This window comes from Myotis brandtii, unplaced genomic scaffold (genome assembly GCF_000412655.1).
Source record: "Myotis brandtii unplaced genomic scaffold, ASM41265v1 scaffold111, whole genome shotgun sequence".
In the NCBI taxonomy this organism is placed as follows: domain Eukaryota; kingdom Metazoa; phylum Chordata; class Mammalia; order Chiroptera; family Vespertilionidae; genus Myotis; species Myotis brandtii.
In genome coordinates this window covers 5,148,234-5,167,977 of record NW_005353789.1, presented here as the reverse complement: position 1 = coordinate 5,167,977, position 19,744 = coordinate 5,148,234, and the positions used below count along the sequence as shown (strand labels likewise).

Here is a 19,744-nt window from a genome sequence, read left to right as displayed (position 1 = left end):
TACCACAGAACCCAAGCATCTTTATAGAATATTATTTCACTGATTTAAAGTGCTTATGGGTAAAAGATTATAGGTGTGAATTGACTTAATGCTGAGAAAATATATCACCTCTAGTTCTCTCTTTTCTTCTTAGCTTCAAACTCTTAACTGCAATTACTTGTTGAACATATTTTCTTAGATATTTTGTAAGCACCTTGTTAGCTTTTGCTATATAACAAACCACCCCACAATTATTTGTCATTGCCCACATGCCTGTGGGTCAGCTGATGTAAGCTAGGTTTGGATGGGTGTCTCTGATGACCTTGGCTGGGCAAGCTGTGCATCGGTGAGTAGGCAGGTCAGGTGAGAATTGTCTAACCTAGCCTGGGGCTCTCTGGGGGCAGCTGTGTTTCATGTCTCATCTTCCCACCTTTGGGTTAGCCCAGGCATGTTCTTATGAAAATGGCGGAAATGCAAACATGTAAGTGGAAACACATGAAGCCTCGTGTAACCTGAGCTTAGAGCAGAGAAACTGTCACTTTTGCTTATTCTATTGGCCAAACTGGTCACATGGCCAAATCAAGGTGCTGGGAAAGATACTTTTATCTTTTTAAATGGGAGGAATTTAGCAAAGTAACTTGAATGGATAAAAGGGTGTAAAAAATAGTATAAACAGAGCCTTTAAAGTAGAGTTGGAGCTGCCAACCCAGAGGAACTTGCCTTGCAGGTCTACTCCTCAGACCTTTGGAATGTTAAAACTGGGCAAAATAACCTTTAGACTGGGCCTAAAGCAATCTTATATCCCAAACAATGTTTGCAAAGATAACAAGAAAGCAGATAATATAGCTATGACTATTTGAGTTTCTGCCTGGGTCAGTTTTTCCAGAATCACTATTACTTTGTATCTCAAATAAATGCTTGCTGCCTCTCTCTCACTCTGGCCTTTTATTTTTTGGTTAACAGGGGATAAAGAATTGGGGCCAGTGATGTAATTAATCCCACACTGACCTCTGTACTACCTTCCTGTTTTACTTTATTTCTGGTCTTAGTTAATGATACTACTCTATGCCTAGTCATCTAAGCCAGAAACCTTAGAAGTATTTTAGAATCTTCTCTTTCCCCTTTTCTATATTCAGTATCTACCTTGTAAACATCTTTCTAAAGTTTAGAATCTAAACTCTCACCTATTACCCTCACTGTTCTGGTTCAGACAGTCATATCTCCTTGAGAAGAAAGGGAGGGAATAGTCTCTTCCTTGTCCCTAATCTAGTTTCCTTTGAATCCATTCTTTGTATTGCAGCTGGAATACTCTGCTTGCAATACATTGCCTCTAGAAGAGGATGCCCTCTGGGATGAGAGTCACCAACTTTATCTTATGCTGTTTTCTGTCTTTTGCTTTACTCTTCAGTTCAAGAGTCAACAAAATAAGGCCGGTGGGTCAAAAAATCTTGTCCACAATCTATGTTTGTATGGTTCATGAACTAAGAATGGTTTTACATTTTTAAATGACTGGAAAAAATAAAAAGAACAGTCATTTAAAAATGTAACATTTTTGTGACACATGAAAATTATGAAATCTAAACCAGTGTTCATAAATAAAGTTTTATTGGAATACAACTATGTTCATTCATTTTTGTATATGTCTGCTTTCATATTATAATGGCAAAGTTGAGTCATTGAAACAAGAGACCATAAAATACTTGCTATCTCATCCTTTACAGAAAAAGGTTGCCAGCCCTTGTTCTAGTCAAGTCGAACTTTCTGTACCATTCTATTTCACGCCTCAACGTGTTTATTATGTTGTTTCTTTGGCGCTTTTTTTAAGTAATAGCTTTATTGAGATATAACTAACATATTATGATGTTTATCCATTTAAAGTGTACATTTCAGTGGTCTGTAGTATATTAATAGAGTTGTGCATCACTGTAATTTTAGAACATTTTCATTACCTTCCCAAAAATCCCCATGTTCATTAGCAGTCACTCCTCATTTCCCTAATCCTCTCCCCCAAGCCTTAGACCAGGGGTCCTCAAACTACGGCCCGCGGGCCACATGCAAATACAAATACTGTATTTGTTCCCGTTTTGTTTTTTTACTTCAAAATAAGATATGTGCAGTGTGCATAGGAATTTGTTCATAGCTTTTTTTTAAACTATAGTCTGGCCCTCCAACGGTCTGAGGGACAGTGAACTGGCCCCCTGTTTAAAAAGTTTGAGGACCCCTGCCTTAGACAATCACTAAATCTACTTTCATCTCTATAGATTTGCCCATTCTTGATATTTCATGTAAATGGAATCATACAATATGTGGGGTTTTGTGACTGTCGTCTTCATTTACATAATGTTTTTAAGGTTTATACATATTGCAGCAGATACCAGTATTTTATTCCTTTTCATTGCTGATTAATATACCATTGTATGTATGTAACATGTATCCATTTATGATATGATGGACATCCATTTTGTTTTTACTTTTTGACGATAATGAGTAATGCTGTTATGAATATTTGTGTACAAGTTTTTGTGTGGTCATGAATTTTCATTTCTCTTAGGTATATACCTGGGGAAATTCTTTATTCTTCAAGAATTTACTTTGGGATCATCTCTTGCAGATCCCTTTCCTAGCCTCCTAAGCTGGATTAAATGTTCATTCCCTATTGCTCAAATAACACTTGTAGTACTTTACACATGATATTGACGTTATCTGTTTGCATGTTTATTCCTCTGTTCCTCTAAGTTTCTGGAGAGCAGCATCAATGCCTTATTTGACTTTGTATCAACTGCAAACAGTACAATAATTCACTTAATATTTGTTGAACTAGAAAAACTGTAAAGCAGTCTATGCTTTCGAATTAAAGTAAACTTTATATTTTGTTATTTTTTTTTGTCTTATATACATGGGCTTTTTTTTCTTTTTTCAGTCTCTTGGAATACATATTGAAATAACTGATCATGAATTTATCTTTTTTCAAGGCCTGAAAAGAAAACAAAAAAAGGTACCAAAGAAAAAGCATCAAATGAAAAACAAGATGACATAGAAAAAATAAAGTCAATCCCCTTTATGGAAGATGAACCTGAGGATGATGTTTACTTAAAACGCTTATATCCAAGACAGATATATGAGGTGGAGAAAGCTATTCATTTACTTAAGAAATTTCAAATTCTGGACTTTACACATCCAAAGCAAGGTGTTTATCTTGATTTGACACTGGACATGGCACTGGGGAAGAAGGTATATAGACTCAAAATAAATTTATTTGTGAACAGTAGTATGAATTGACATTTCTTAATGTTTTAATTCTTGCCTTTTATAATAATTTTTAGAAAAACTTATGCTCTTTCTATGCTTTAGCATGAAAAATATGTATGTTTGTTTTTTAGCTTCCAAATATAAAATAGAATGTTAAGCAAACTCTCATAGTTGATGAACATATATCTCCTATCAGCAGAAAATCATTGGTATAAATTTCAACAAAAATAATATTAAAATTAATTGAGGTATTACTATAACTTTGAAAAATTACTTAAGCTGCCTGTGTGTCCTGTTCCTTCTCTGTAAATGAGAGTTTTGGATTAGATCATTAGCCTTCAGATATTTCCTTAGTGTCCTGGATTGAGACTAAGTTTGAATGAGTGGGGTGCCAAACTCCTCCCTTGCTTCAATCAGAATGTCTCTGCTTTATCTGTTTGTATGTTGCAGTTCCGTGGAAGACTTTAGTTTATAAAACTCTAAAAGTAGGAAACACATGTTATTAGAATTGATGTCCATTAAGCTTCTCACTGAAGGAATCTAATTTTCTTGGAACTGATATTTAAATTTTTATTCTCAGGGTCTTTTTTGGTCAAACTAGAAGGTATAAGTTTTTAAATACAATTGAACAACCTCAATAATAACAATAATGATTGAACATGTAAGAGGAGGCAGGATAGAGTCAGATTACAGTACCGGCCAGCATCCTGTTGTCACCACTTATTAACTCTTTGAACTTGAGTTTCTGGTTTTACCTCTTCAAATCTCAGTTTTTTTTATCTCTTTAAAAAGGGAGATAAAAAGCTTAGTTCATATGGTTATAGCAAAGATTGAATGTGGTCATGGATGTAAGGACTTGGTAGGTGTTTAATAATAACAATCAATATTTACTGGAAAGTTTTTATGTACCAGCCACCACACTAATGCTTTGCATGCATTTTCTCATTTAATCCGTTAATAATTTCAGAAGAAGAGGCCAAGACACAAAAAGTAAAGTAACTTGCTCAAGGTCAGAGAGTAGGGGTAGGGTTAGGATTAGAAACAGTTTATACTAGCCATGTTATAATTTTATTTTATATCACAGTGTTACTGTTAGTTTTATTTAAAAAATGTTGTGTCCAAGATGATCACTTTCTCAGTCAACTGTTAATATATTTCATAAATGTGTCTAGTTCACAAGCCACTTGTGACTAGACACATTGAAAGGATACTGTTGTCTTCCTAAGACATTTTCTTAATCTTAATAGACTGCTTGTAACAAGCCGGTATTCCCCAGGGAATGCTATTATGATTGCTTGCCATTGAAAAATTTACTGAAACCAGTTGTGACATGTTAATGGCAAAGGAATGCCAGTGAATAAAATTGAGTTGCATGTCTGATAGAATGTGTACTTAAGAGTTTGTGCTTTCTTGTCTGAAAAAAATCCTCAGAAGGTTATCTCTACTCAAAATCAACTAAAAATACAATCTTTCAGTTTTAATTAGGGAACACCCCTTTTCTCTTTTTTCCAGACCTTAAGGCTGCATCAAAACTGTGGACTTAGAACTTGTTTCCATGTGAAGTTTCCCTAAGAGATCTGAGCCACAAGCCTAGACAGGCAGGACTTTGACCAAATGACTGAACAAATTAGTTCTGAGGCCCTGGGGAATCTCCACCCATATTAGGGGCCTCAAGTGCATGTTACTGTGTGTTTTAGATGTTCCAATTTTCTTCCCACAGATGTCTGAAAGTGGTAGGTGGTTTAGGTTGTTTCCAAATAGACCCACTCAGAAGAGCCTTTCAGGCTTGGCATTCTGTCTTGGATTTAGAGTTAATATCACCAGATTGTTTAGAGCCAATGATGGAGATTAGTGTGTCCTACTGAGCAGATCAGCTGGATATTGTCTATTGTTCAGTATGCACAGTTGCATTCATTTCCTCCTTGATGGTGTCACAAGATTACATATTCTTTTAAATTTAATTCAAGGTGGCAAAAATTATTGGCATCCATGTAGAAAGAAAGTATTGTACTAGGTGCTGGGGAAGATATGGATATGCAAATACATCTTTCAGTATATGAGACACTGATGAATGATGTAGAGATAGAAGCCAAGTACCATGGGAGTATGGAGCTGGGTAGAGAGATTTAGATTTTCATGATGGTTTCTTACAAAAGAAATAAAATCTCTGATGCCTTAAATTATAATCATTGAATAGTTCTGGATTAATGAGAGGATATGTGGTAGAATTGAAACATTAAAAAACAAAACATGTTAGTTCTGTTTTTCATAGATGTGAGAGGCACAGAAAAGATGAATGAATTTTTCACAATCATTTTTTCCATTGTGTATTTAGAAAAAAGTGGAGCCATTTGCCAGTGTTGTTAGTTTGCCATACCCATTCGTTTCAGAAATCAATAAAGTTGCTGTATTTACAGGGGTGAGTAACCTTTACCAACTTTTTATATCCTTTAACTTGTTTAATAAAACATTAGTAAGTGTTTAGAATAACTGAATAAGTAGAATTAGAGAAAATTCTAGCATTCACCAAGTCTTATTTTCCCCATATGAACCTCAAAGCAGTAAGATGACTCATTTGAGGTTATGTCATTAGAGTAAGAAAAAGCTAAACTAGAACATTAACTTCATCATTAGTTATTATTCTATGATATTCTGTTTCTCACAAAAACGTTGACGGGAAGTACAGAATTTATTCTACTAGCTCCTGCTTCTGACTCAAACTCCTCAAACAACAATAAAATTATTTTGGGCCCATGTAGTTCTTTGAAGACAGAAACCACACTTTAAAAAATATCTAGTGTAGAAAGTGAAGAAAGTCAAGGCTATAACAAGTACAGTAATAAGTTTTTGGTCAAACTTTTTATATTTATAAACATTTGTTTATAATGTGTTTATGATTTTATTTTGTAAGGTGTTTTGATTTTTCTCCATCTGTCTCACTTTCAAGGAAGAAATTCTTCACTTTTTTTTTTTTCCAGAAAAGTGGAGCATATAGCTGTTGGAATGCCACGAAACTTGAGTAACTAAGGGAGTGTGATATATTTCACAGTAAAACCAAATGGCATAAATGGAACATAGAGAAAGAAAATTTAACTAATGCTGTGTATTTTTCTTTGAATTTTCAGACAACAGGCTAAATTTTGGTTCTATCATTTATTAAAAATATTTTTCTCTTCCTGATCAGTGTGGCTCGGTTGGGCATCATCTCATGCACTGAAGTGTTGCTGCTTAGATTCATGGTCAGGGCACTAGCCCAGGTTGTGGGCTTAATCCCTGGTAGGGGGCGTGCAGGAGGCAGTCGATCGATGTTTCGCTCTCACATCCATGTTTTTCTCTCCCTCTCCCTTCCTCTCTCTAACAATCAGTTTAAAAAATCTTTAAAAAATTTTTTTCTCTCTATATTGGTTTTATAAAATATCTCCATTTAAGGAGCAAAACTAAATATATTTTAATTTTTTAGTTTTGGAAGATGATATGTTTATGGTATTAGAGACTTAGGCTGAACTACTTGGTAGGTTCCTCATGTATTTTTTAAAAAATATTTTTATTGATTTCAGAGAGAAAGGCAGAGGGAGAGAGAGAGATATACATTAATGATGAGAGAGAATCATTGATTAGCTGCCTTCTGCATGCTCCCTACTAAGGATTGAGCCCGCAACCTGGGCATGTGCCCTTGACTGTAATTGAACCTGGGACCCTTCAGTCCACAGGCCAACGCTCTATCCACTGAGCCAAACCGGCTAGGGCCTCATGCATTTTTTAGTTATTTGCTCATGTTACAAGAAATACCTCAATTACCTAAAAACGAAACTTGTTCTGGATGTAATATTTCTGATGCATCTCATTGACAATTGATGCATTTTCAATTAAAAGTAAAAGCCACAGTTTCTATCTTGAGCTGTAATATTATTTCTGACAAAATACTTGAAAGCAGACTGAATTGATGTTTAAACTATTGTATTTTGGTAGAATGCATCAGAGATTAAAATAGCAGAAGAACATGGAGCTGCGTTTGCAGGAGGAACTAATCTGATTCAGAAGGTACAGTGTTATTTTCACGTTCATTAGTTATATGAATTGTTTAGTTATCTTTGCCATCCATTTATTTATTACATGTTTTAGAATTAGTATTGGAAAGTCTTGGAGTAGAAATTTCACATACCGTTCTTTGACATTTCAAATTGCCTCTGCTTAATATTTCTAGCGATGAGAGCCCTGGTTCTGAATCCACACTACCTTTGTTTCAATTCTGGGTCTGTCCCTTATAAGTACACAGACAGACTCATCCTCCCTAAGTCTTCAGTTTCTGAATCTGGAATGTGTAGTTAATATTAGTACTTGCCTCTTAGGATTATTGTGAAGACTGGACTAATTAAACCATGTTAAATATTGAACTGAATGCTTGGCATGTGATAAGTGTTTGCTTAATGTAAGTTATTGTTAAGAGGAATACAGAATGTTATTTAGGGGATAAAGAATTTATAAAAATAAAGAATAGTAACAGGACGATAAAATTTCAGAGTCACAGCTTAATTTTGCCAGGGTTCAAGTCTTTAGGGTTCACTATAATTCCAAACCACAGCTTTGAATGACATACAGTGGTAAGATTCAAGCAAAAGGAATCATTGGTAAAATATTTGTTGCCTAGGCAGTACTATTCTAAAAAGTTGCTTCATTTTATAATCAAGTAAATTTTTAAATGGAATAATTAAACCCTTTAAATACATATATTTTAAATGGATGTGACTATTTTTAAGAGAAAAGATCAGAAAATGTTTTGCTTCTAATGGTTTTCATAATTGGTAAATGTGTTCATATGATCCTTTTTTAAAGACAAACCATTGTTTAATGTGTGTTTTCTAAATTATAAGGGGAATTACTACATTATACTTTCTTTTCAGAAGGTTATTTTTTATCTTGATTTTTTAGATTTTGGATGATGAAATTGAGCCAGACTTTTATGTAGCTGTTCCAGAAATTATGCCCGAGCTTAATCCATTAAAGAAGAAACTGAAAAAAAGATTTCCAAAGCTTAATCGAAGTAAGGGAGAATTCTTTTTTATTATTTCAATATGCTATCAACAACTTTCTAATATGTATGTTTTGTCAGAAAACAAAATTGCTAATATATATATGTAGAATAAATAATATGTCCTGCTATTTGAGTTTTGTGTTATGTGAGAACATGCAGATTTGATTTTTTCCCCCTTGACATTGATGTTGGTAATCTATTGTAATTTGCAAAGCTAATTACTATATAATATTTTAAATTTAGGCCATATTTTAACTTGAAATTAAGTGAAAGTATTATCCATTAGACATGTTATAATCATACTGTTTTTAACCTCTTTATAATAGGTATGCTAATTTATGTCAGCATTCAACTCATATATGAATGCTTACAGTGTGCATGGCACTGCAGATTTTTTCCTTAAGGAACTTTTCCCTTATGGATATTTCTCTCTTATGAAATACTAGAGGGGGTGGGGGTGTCCCTCAGCCCAGCCTGCACCCTCTCCAATCTGGGAGCCCTCGAGGGAAACGGGCAGGCAGACATCCCTCTCACAATTCAGGACTGCTGGCTCCAAACCATTCGCCTGCCTGCCTGCCTGATTGCCCCTAACCGCTTCTGCCTGCCAGCCTGATCACCCCCTAACCACTACCTTGCCAGCCTGATCGACACCTAACTGCTCCCCTGCTGGTCCAATCGTCCCCAACCTCCCTCCCCTGCAGGCCTGGTCACCCCCAACTGCCCTCCCCTGCAGGCCTGGTCCCCCCCCAACGGCCCTCCCCTGCAGGCCTGGTCACCTCCACCTACCCTCCCTTGCAGGCCTGGTTGCCCCCAACTTCCCTCCCTCCCCTGCTGGCCTGGTCGCCCCTAACTGCCCTCCTCTGCTGGCCATCTTGTGGCGGTCATCTTTGACCACGTGGGGTTGGCCATCTTGTGTGTTGGGGTGATGGTCAATTTGCATATTACCTCTTTATTATATAGAATAGTAAGGAAAGTAACATCCTATATAATAAAAGGCTAATATGCAAATTGTCCATTCAACCGGGAGTTCCACCACTCGCTATGATGTGCACTGACCACCAGGGGATGGCGTGGAACATGGCGGGTGTCGGCGATGTGGCACTGGCAGCAGGCGGCAGTTGAGGCACTGCCAGCCCTGATGGGCCCTGACGAGAGCGGGACCGTGGCGGGATGGTGGAGCAGGTGAGCGGGCAGTGCCAGGCCAAGGCAGGTGCGAGCAGGGCCCGATCACCCCGCCTATTGCCCTGCAGACAGCGACCAGCGGCGGCAGTAGGGGGTGGCGCCACCACCCGGCTCCATGTGTTGAGGGAGCCGGGTGGGGGCCTGATGACTCAAGGGGAGGGTGGCACATGGGGGCCCAGGGGGCCGGGGGCCCAGGTGCTGCCCAGAGGTCAGCTGGGACCTGCCCTTCCAAGCCAGACGCTCGTGTTTTGATTGCCAGCCAGGCCTAGGGACTGCACCTGTGCACCAATTTCGTGCACCGGGCCTCTAGTTGCTACGTAAGTAGCTATGTTTTAAAGTATAACATAAATGATAAAGTCACAAGGTGCTGCAGGTTTTCAGTAGAAGAAGAATTTATATATATAGATGAGGAAGTTAGCATTTAAACTGATCTTGAATAATTGGATGCATAGATTAAGGGAAATGCTTTTAAGTATGAAACCAAACTGTAGTTGTGCTGCATGCTGCAATGAAAGCAAAACTTGTGAGACAGATGCTGATGAGAAGGAAAGTGGTTTATTCAAGTGCTGGCAACTTGAGAAGGTGGGGACTCCTATCGCAAAGCCCATCTTATCAGTTCTTGTCAAACCAGATAATTATATATGGTAAAAGGGAAGTAGGAATTGAGTTGAGGGGAGTAGTAGGGATTTTCTGTGGACCGGATGTGCAGTTTGACTCAGCTGGTCATCCCGTTCTTGATACTAATTTTGCTCTCTTGTGGTTGGCCGGTGAGTCTGCATATCTGGTGGTGACTAGAAACAGGAACAGTGTGCTCTGCTAAGATACTTAAGCAAAAATGTGTGATTTTACAAGCGTAATTTTCTGCTTTATTATTAGTTAGCTTTTGCTAGAATTTCAAGGTAATAAGAGGGAAGAATCTATTAATCATAGACATTGAAGTAAGTCAGAAATTACAGTCCATGTACAAGAAATATCAGTTAGTCCTCTTTAGCTGTATTGAAAGGTATCCCTACATTGATATGAAAGAGAATAATGGGAAATTGTGTTGGAATGGTAGATTGATGTCATACTGAGAAGGATCTGGAATAAGATCCTAGTAAGCTTGGACTTTTACTTTTTTCTTTATTCAGTAGAATCCCTTAGAAGTTTTTAAGGTGGGGAATTCTTTACAGGTTTAATCTAGCAAGAGTTCATAAGATGTATTGGCATCAATCAAAACTAGAAGCAGGGAGACCAGCTTGGACACAGTCACCAGAGACTAATAAAGTTAATGTTTAAACTAATGTCTTCATAATGAGACTGGAAATGAAGAGGATAAATGTCAGATATATTAGGATTGCATCAAGTAATTAAGAATGGACAGAAAAGACAAACGGAAGAGTCAAATGGTGCTGATATTTTTTTTACTGTATATCTGCTATAGATAGGTATTATTTCAAATAAAATTTCATAGTGTAAACAGAACAAGTATTTTAATATTGTTTTAGTAGATTGGGCTTCACATTTTAACTCTACTTGAGCTGAAAATTCCTACCAAAATTCTTCAGACATGGTAGCCACTAACACTATGAATTATAGATTATGTTTTGTACTTGAAACAATTTCATATGTACTCTCTAATTCTTTTGTTGTACTAGAGTTTTATTTATTTATTTTGATAGTCTGCATTGAATAACACATCCTTATTAGCTATTGAACTGAGGTTTGGCACTTTTTATTAGGATTTTCCATTACAATAGTGTTTGTTGTCATGGAATCAGATGTAATTTTTCCTAAGTAAGACCTGAAAGTGACATTATTTTAAAAATTAAATGTGAATTACAGTTCAATTTGATGAAAATACTTCTCATACTTCTTTCTAATTAAATTCAAGCTCAACAAAACCAAACAATACTAAATATAGTCAATTAAAACTGAAACTAAATGCTAAATATATCTGTATTTAGCTATCTCCTTTCTTTGCATGGTGAACTGGTTTTTCCCAGAAGTTAATTTAGTCACCTTTGCTACTTTATCTATTCTCTGAATAACCCTTTAGGCCTTTATGTTTTTTAGCCTTGAGGTTTTTTTTTTTAAATTAGATTTTCATCACAAAATTAGGCACTGTTGTTTTTATTTTGAATGGTTTTCAAATAACTTCATTTCAAATAAGAAAAGTTTCCCCTCAAATTACTAATTTTTATTAATGGACTTTATTTTTACTTTCATAATGAGTCAGTTTCTGTACACCAAGGTCAAGTTACCTAGGTACACTCCCCCCTTCCCCCTTCCCCCTCTCACCTTTGTTTAACAAAGCATCTTGAAATAACAAAGAGACCTTTCTCCTTTAGCTTTTTCTATTCACCCCCACATGATCTGTGTAACAGCACTAGCAAAACAGTCGTGTTCTTTAAACATGAAGACAAATGATTAACCTGTCAAAAATGTTAAAACAAAATACACCAGATGTGCATTAGAACAAATGAAGCTTGTATTATGCATTTTCAGAGCTTGTTCTGATTCTTGTTTAGGAACATTTGATTCCCCTTATAGCCAACAAAAAACTTTAGGGTAAAATAGAAATTACATTTTGAGCAAAAGGATGAAATTAAAAAACAAACAAACAAGCCCCTACAGCTAAGCTCATTAATTTCCCATTTTGTCCTACATTTTGTTTTACTAATGGGAGTGGGTGTAACCATCTTGGTTGGATTAAATGTTCACATTTTGCAGCATGTTTAGTGCTGCAGCTTTATTTGTTTTATTTCTTATCTTAATTGCTCACATAACTGTAGGAAATTCTCTATTTTTAAATGCACATTTGGGTTGTTTTTTAGTATTTCTTTTTTATTTCAGAAAAAAGACATTTAAAACTTGCTTTTTAAAATTTCTTGGAAGAAAGTGGGTTTCCTTTTGCTTGTAAACTAGCTTCCCCCTGACCCCATAATATCAGTGCCCTCTGAAATTCTTTTATCTCTAATATCGATATGTTCTGTTGATATTTTTGATATTTTTATTCCTAATTTTATATATTATTTAGAATTTACTTAAACAAAAAATACTAGTATGAAAAATATCTTGATTTAATTGAGTCAGTCTTCTATTATGCATATTGAACCATGGTAGGTGCTATGTATATATATAAAAGTGTAATATGCAAATCGACTGGACAGTGGAACAACCAGTTGGCTATGATGTGCACTGACCACCAGGGGGCAGATGCTCAATGCTGGAGCTGCCCCCAGCCCACAGGCCCTGATTGCCCAATGGGGAACGGGGAACTGGGGGTGGGTGGCGGTGGACGCAGGTGGCACCGGGGCCCTGATTGCCCTACTGGTCGCCCCACACATAGAGGGTGACCAGCGGTGGGGGGCGGGGCCAGCGAGCAGGCAGGAAAGGCCAGCCTCTCAGTTCCTCCCCTCAGCCGACAGGCTCCAATTGCCTGATGGGGAACTGGGAACCGGGAGTGGGTGGTAGCTGACACGAGCAGTGCTGGGGTGTGGTCACCCTGCCAATCACCCCAGACACAGAGAGCATTGGCGGCAGGAGGTAGGGCTGGCTTCCGGAAGCCAGGAAAGATGGCCCTGATCGCTGGCCAGGTCTAGGGACCCTACCCATGCACAAATTTCGTGTACCAGGCTTCTAGTAGCATATATGAAAATAGTTCAATTCTTTTAAACCATACTCAGTTATTGGCAGATAGGTGGGAAAGGGACATGATTAAAAAATTGGACCTTCTGTGTATTTCTCTTAATATGTAGCTCTTAGAATTGAATGTTAGTGCTCTACCTGGAGTCTTATCAAAAGGATATTCCAGCAAACTTGTCCAAAGAGTATTCACATCTACTGCCTTTTGTAAGGAAGTGGTGTTGTGTCGTATTTAAGAGTAATGGATGTAAAATTGTTGAAATCTAATGTGAAATATTTTTAACACATAGACTAAACATGGTATTGCTTGCATTATTTAAACAGAACTCTTTTTGGTTATATTAAGAAATACTGAAAAAGGACTTTTTGCAGAGTAATCAATTTGAAATTTTTCTGAATTTCCCCCACTTGTGTATTAGTTTAAAAAGTATTTATGTGTGAAAGATTCCAATGATGATAAAGTACAGTTTTAATTATTATAGATAAATTATTGATGTATTACAGCTGGTTCTGTTATTCTTTCCTTCATTTCCTTTACTACAGCTGCCCTTCCTCATACACACTAAATGTTCTCTCTTCTCAGGTCTTTGGACTTACTGTCCCATCTGTGTATAATGCTCTTTGCTTATTTTCCTGGCTCACTTTCTTATTCAAATATCACCTAAACAAAAATGCCTTCCATTACCATCTTTTTTTAAAAAAAAAAACCCTCACCCAAGGACATGCTTGAGAGAGAGAAAGAGAGAGAGAAATGTCACTGTGAGAGAGAAACATTGATCAGTTGCCTTCCGTCCGTGCCCTGACTGGGGATTTAACCTGCAGCCCAGGTACGTGCCTTGACCAGGAATCAAACTGGCAACATTTCTGTGCATAGAATGACGCTCAACCCACTGGGAAACTCGGCCAGGCCATAACCATCTCAAATGGGATATTACCCATCATTTCCCATTAACACTGGATTTCTCATTTTATGTTTTTATATTATTTTTAGGACTTACACTTGGGCATCTTACATTTTTTATTTGTGGTTGTGTGTTTGGTTCCTCCCATTAGAGTAAGGGCATTTTTTGGTTTTGTCCACTACTATATTTCTATGGCCTAGAATAGTACCTGGCACATAGTAGGTGCTCAATTAATATTTATACGGTGCATGAACATTTAGTGCAGCATTTAGTTGATAGAAGAGATAGATTAAATACTGCAACTGAAGAGTATATCTATAATTTATAGGGGCTTTTTTTAAGATTAGGATAATGGTATTTATAGGTATTGAGTGTCTCCTAAGTGCCAAGACTGGAGTGTAATGACTGTGAAAAAGACAGACAAGGTCCTTGCTGTCTCAGGGCAAAGTGTTTCGTTTTCTGCAGTATATAAACTGACTTAAGTGAGCATTTCGCTAAACGAATAAACTGCAAACAAAACACATCCCCCAACACTTTTATTTGATTCAGCTATCCTTTCTAGCTACGATCTTAATCCTTTCTGTTGTTTCATACAAGTTTTTCAAATAAGTGGTCTTCAGTGCTGTCTCCATTTCCTTAGCTAGTGTTATTCTTTCTTTTATCCTTCTCCCGTATTCAGCTAAAATGTGGTTCTCAGTAATCATCACGGATCTTTCTTTTGCTGCATTTAAAGATTTGTTTTTAGTTTTTTCTCTTACACTAAGTACTAGGTGTACCGGTTAATAATGCGGATTTTTTTCACTAGATGGAGTTACACTAATGTTGATATTTATGCAGTTTGATATGTATGCTATTTTGTTGTATTGACAACAAGCTTCAAAACCTCATATGTCAAATTTTCTGAAGGTGTTATAGATATTTTCACACTTAAAAATGTTGAATTTTGTGCCAAAAAAAGAGCATTTGCGGGAAGTTTTAATTCATTACTTTATTTTGAAGAAAAGTGCTGCTGAATACTTCGGGAAGCTTATGGTGAACATTCTCCATCTCAAGATACTTGTGAACACTGGTTTAAATGCTTTAAAAGTGGTGATTTCGATGTGAAAGACAAAGAATGTCCAGGTATTAAACGTTGCTCAGCAAACAATTTCTGATCGTTTACAAGCAATGGGAAAGATTTTAAAGGAAGGAAAATGGGTGCCACATCAACTGAACAAAAGACAAATGGAAAACCGAAAAGTCACCAGTAAAATGTTGCTTCAATGGCATGAAAGAAAGTCTTTTTTTGCATCGAATTGTGACTGGCGATGAAAAGTGGATTTATTTTGAGAATCCCAAATGCACAAAATCATGGGTTGATCCAGGTCAACCATCAACATCGACTGCAAGGACAAAAAGCTTCGGAAAGAAGACAATGCTCTGTGTTTGGTGGGATCAGGAAGGTGTGGTGAATTATGAGCTTCTAAAACCAGGTGAAACCGTTAATACTGATCATTACTGACAACAAATAATCAATTTGAACCACATAAAATCACCAGAACGGCCAGAAGACACAGGAAAGTAATTTTGCTTCATGACGACAAACCATCACACACTTCAAAACCAGTTAAAGATAGGTTAAAAGATCTCGCCTGGGAAGTTTTAACCCACTCGCCATATTCACCAGACCTTGCTCCTTCAGATTACCACTTGTTCTGATCGATGGCACATGCACTTTCCGAGCAGCACTTCAAAACATATGAAGAAGTGGAAAATTGGGTCTCTGAATGGTTTGCCTCAAAACAAGAAAAGTTCTGTTGGGACGGTATCCACAAATTACCTGAAAGATGGGGGGAAGGGATAGATAGTGATGGACATTACTTTGAATAAAGCACTTTTGATGTTTCTCTTGAAATTATTTTGTTTTCTTTGATTATAAAGTCCGCATTATTAACTGATAACACCTAGTAATCTTTACTTACCTCCTTTCTCAGTAGCTATTCCTTCTTTGTTTTCCCTAACTTCCATTATTTGACTTGCTTTTTCCCTGCAATATTCCCTAGTAAAGAAGAAAAGAGAAAGTACATCTTGGTGAAATACCTGACAATATAGTTTCTTACATGTTATGTTCATTATGGAAATCAAATTAGAGGAAAAGAAAGTAACAACAAGGAAAAAGTAGGAGAACATAAAAGTACAGAGAAAAAGGAGAGCAATTACGTAGCAAATCCCTAGAAATAAGAGTGAAAATTTAACATTGGGTTATACTGAAAAACAGAATAGATTAGTGGTTAACATAGACCTCTCTCAGACTTGGCTTTGACACTTACTGTGACCTTGAACAAATTATTTAAAACATTTTTGTGCCTCTGTTTATTCATTTACAAAATGGGTTTTATGCTCCCCATGTTGTTTTTGTTATATAATGTATGCAAGAGCTTTACATAACCTGGGTATATAGCAAGTTTATAATATATATGTGCCTCGGTTATTATTGACTCCCTACAAGTCCTAAAGTAACTATTCATGCTCCATAATTACTTTAGAACTCATTCTTTTTCATGTCTTCAAATATCATTCTTACCTTCATAACTCATTTATTGAATAAGCATATAATATTGAGTGCCTGCTATGTTCCAGGCAGTACACTGAATACTGAGGATTGAAAGATGAAACGTAGTCCCCATCTTTAAGAAGGTAAACATTGAGCAGTGAGAGAAATGAGAACAAAATGCTATATTAAATGCAGAAAGTGTACCAGTAGAAAAGGTGCAATGCACTGAGAGGAATGAGGGACTACTTTGTAGAATCAGGTCATGTAAAGAAGGTATCCACTATGTTGAGCATTTAAGCACGAATAGGCGTTTTCTTTCCCAACGTGCCTGGGGAGAACATTGCAGGTAGAGGAAATGGCCTGTATTAATGCACAAAAGTATGAGTGAGCCAGTTATGCTCAGGAAATTAAAAGTAGCTTTCTATCGTTTGGTACATAAAGTATTATCAGATTGTGGTGGTCACTGAGGTTAGACAGTGATAGGCAGTGGGCCAGATCACAGAGGGCTTTGTGTACCATGCCATGGAGATTTGATTTTATCCTCTATGCAGGTAGGAGCCATTGAAAAATTGCTTGGAAAGGATGATATAAGATTTGCTTATTAGGTCCCTATATGTGCGAGCTGTGTAAATGATAGAGTGGTGATTTGAGGACAGTGAAACCTTAGGAACAGAGACCAGTGAGGAGGCCAGTGCAGTAGGCTAGGTAAAAGATGGATAAAGACAGAATCTGAACAGTGGCAGTAATGACAGAGAAGAGGAAGGCTGTTGTGGGATATGGAGGAGGTAGAAATAACAGGAATTATTGATTAGCTGTTGGGGTAAGGGAAAGGGAAGAATCTGGAATGATTCCCTAATTTCTGTCTTGAGTAGCACAGTGAATACTATTTTAAAGATGGATACACAGGAGATGAAGCAGGTTTGGGTGAGGAAGGGAGGATAGAAATAGGCTGGCACAAACTTATTGTTTTCCTGGAAGAAGTCAGTATTAAGATGAAGTAGGTTGTGATAAATAAATGTGGACATTGTAATCTCTAGGACAAATGAAAAGCATATACACAAAAAGAGATATATCTTCAAATTAAATAGAGGAATAAAAGTGATATACTAAAAACTTTTTGTTTAAAACAAAAGAAGGCAGTAAAGAAAGAACAGAGGAACAAATGAGATGAGACAAATAGAAAATACATTAAAATAAAGACCTAAATCCAGCCTATCAAAATTTAGGTTAACTGGAAATGGTATAAACACTTCAACCAAAAGGCAGAAAAGACTACAAAAAAGCAATCCAATTATATGTTGCCTACAGAAGACACACTTGATATTCAAACACAAATAGGCTGGAAGTAAAATGAAAATTAAAGATATACCATGAAAACAATAAGTGTTAGAGAGTTGGGTTAACTATATTAATATCTGACAAAATAGACTTTTAAGACAAGGAATTTACTAGAGAAAAAGATGAATGGATATCTTATAATAATAAAAGGACATACTCATCTAAAACAGAGCTACAAAATACATGAAGCAAAAACTGACAGAATTGAAGGAGAAATGGACTAATCATCAAGTACAGTTAGAAATTTTAGTATTCTTTTCCCAGTAACTGATAGAATCTATATATATAAAAGACTAAGTGACTGTTACAATGGTCGACCAGTTGCTATGGCGTGCACTGACCACCAGGGGGCAGATGCTCAATGTAGGAGCTGCCCCTTGGTGGTCAGTGCACTCCCACAGCCAACCTCCCACGGCCCCTTTCCCCCCCTGCCGGCCAACCTCCTGTGGTCCTTTCCCCCCTGTCAGCCAACCCCCAGCACCTCCTCCCCCCCTTGGCTGGTCAACTTCCCACAGCCCCTCCCCCGATGACTAACCTCCTGTGGTCCCTTCCCCTGGATGGCCAAACTCCCGCGGTACCTCCCCCTGGTCCCTGATCGGGGGGCCAGCCAGCCAACCTCCCAGGGTCCCTTCCCCTGGCCAGCCAGCCCCCTCATAGGCCTCGATCGCCGGCCAGGCTGAGGGACCCCACCTGTGCACGAATTTGTGCACCGGGCCTCTAGTCTATAGATAAGAAAAACCATAAAGATATAGAAGACTTGAGTAATACTATCAACAAACATGGCCAATTTCTATGTATAGAACACTTCCCCCAACAATGAGAAGTGTTGTTTGGTCTACACTTTTCAAGTGTACATGAAACTTTCACCAAGTTAGACCATTTATTGGGTTGTAAGGAAAGTCTTAATACATTTAAAACTATTGAAATCATACAGACTGTGTTTTCTGATCATAATAGTTAAATCAGTTAACCAAAAGAAATATGAGAAATCTCCAAATACATTAAAATTAAAAAACATATTTCTAGATAACTGATAGATCAAAGAAGAAATCCCAAGGTAAATTGGAAATGTTTTGAACTGAATGACAATGAAAACACAACATATCAGAACTAGTGGGGTGTAGCTAAAGCAATAATGTAATGCATACATTATAATCTGTAAAGGGAAATTTATAATTTTAAAGTCTAATTTAGAAAAGAAAGGTTTAAACTCGTTCTAAGCTTTAATCTTAAGAATCTAGGAAAAAAAGAAACAATTTAATAAAAAGAAGAAAATAATAAATAGAGTGGAAATCAGTGACATAGAAAAAGGGCAAATAATAGAGAAAAACAATGAAAAGAAAACTGATTCACTGAAAAGATCAATAAAATTGATAAAATTTTAGCTGGACTGATTTCTTTAAAAGAGAGAATGCAGATTATCAAAATCAGGAATGAAAGGGGGACCTCAATACCAAACCCATAGACATTAAAAGATAATAAGGTGATATTATGAAAAACTTTATGCCAATAAATGTGGCAACTTACATGGAATGGGCAAATTCCATGAAAAATAAAAATTTCCAAAAGTATCCAGAAGAAATAAAAATATCTAAATTGATCTATGTCAAGTAAAGAAATTGAATTAGTAAAGTCTATTTTCCACAATGAAAATTCAGGCCCACGTGACTTCTCACTGGTGAATTCTGTCCAACACTTATGACAGAAATACCAATTCTTCACGACCTCTTTAAAAATAGTGGGAAAGGAACACTTACCAACTCTCTTATGAGCTCAGTATTACCCTGGTATCAAAGCTAGACAAGGACATCACCAGAAAAGAAAACTACAGATTATTATCCCTCATGAGCAGAAGCAAAAATTCTTAACAATTAATCCTTAATTAAATCCAGAAGTATATAT

General features: G+C 36.7%; 1 protein-coding gene across 1 annotated transcript in view; it reads left to right on the top strand.

Annotated features, from left to right (window-relative positions):
• Positions 1–19,744, top strand: part of MRPL1 (mitochondrial ribosomal protein L1) — a 56,765-nt gene that overhangs the window by 10,927 nt on the left and 26,094 nt on the right. The window contains exons 3-6 of the mRNA XM_005857431.2: positions 2,952–3,210; positions 5,564–5,647; positions 7,198–7,269; positions 8,158–8,269. Coding sequence (XP_005857493.1) covers positions 2,952–3,210; positions 5,564–5,647; positions 7,198–7,269; positions 8,158–8,269 — 527 coding nt within the window. The remainder of the gene's footprint in view (positions 1–2,951; positions 3,211–5,563; positions 5,648–7,197; positions 7,270–8,157; positions 8,270–19,744) is intronic.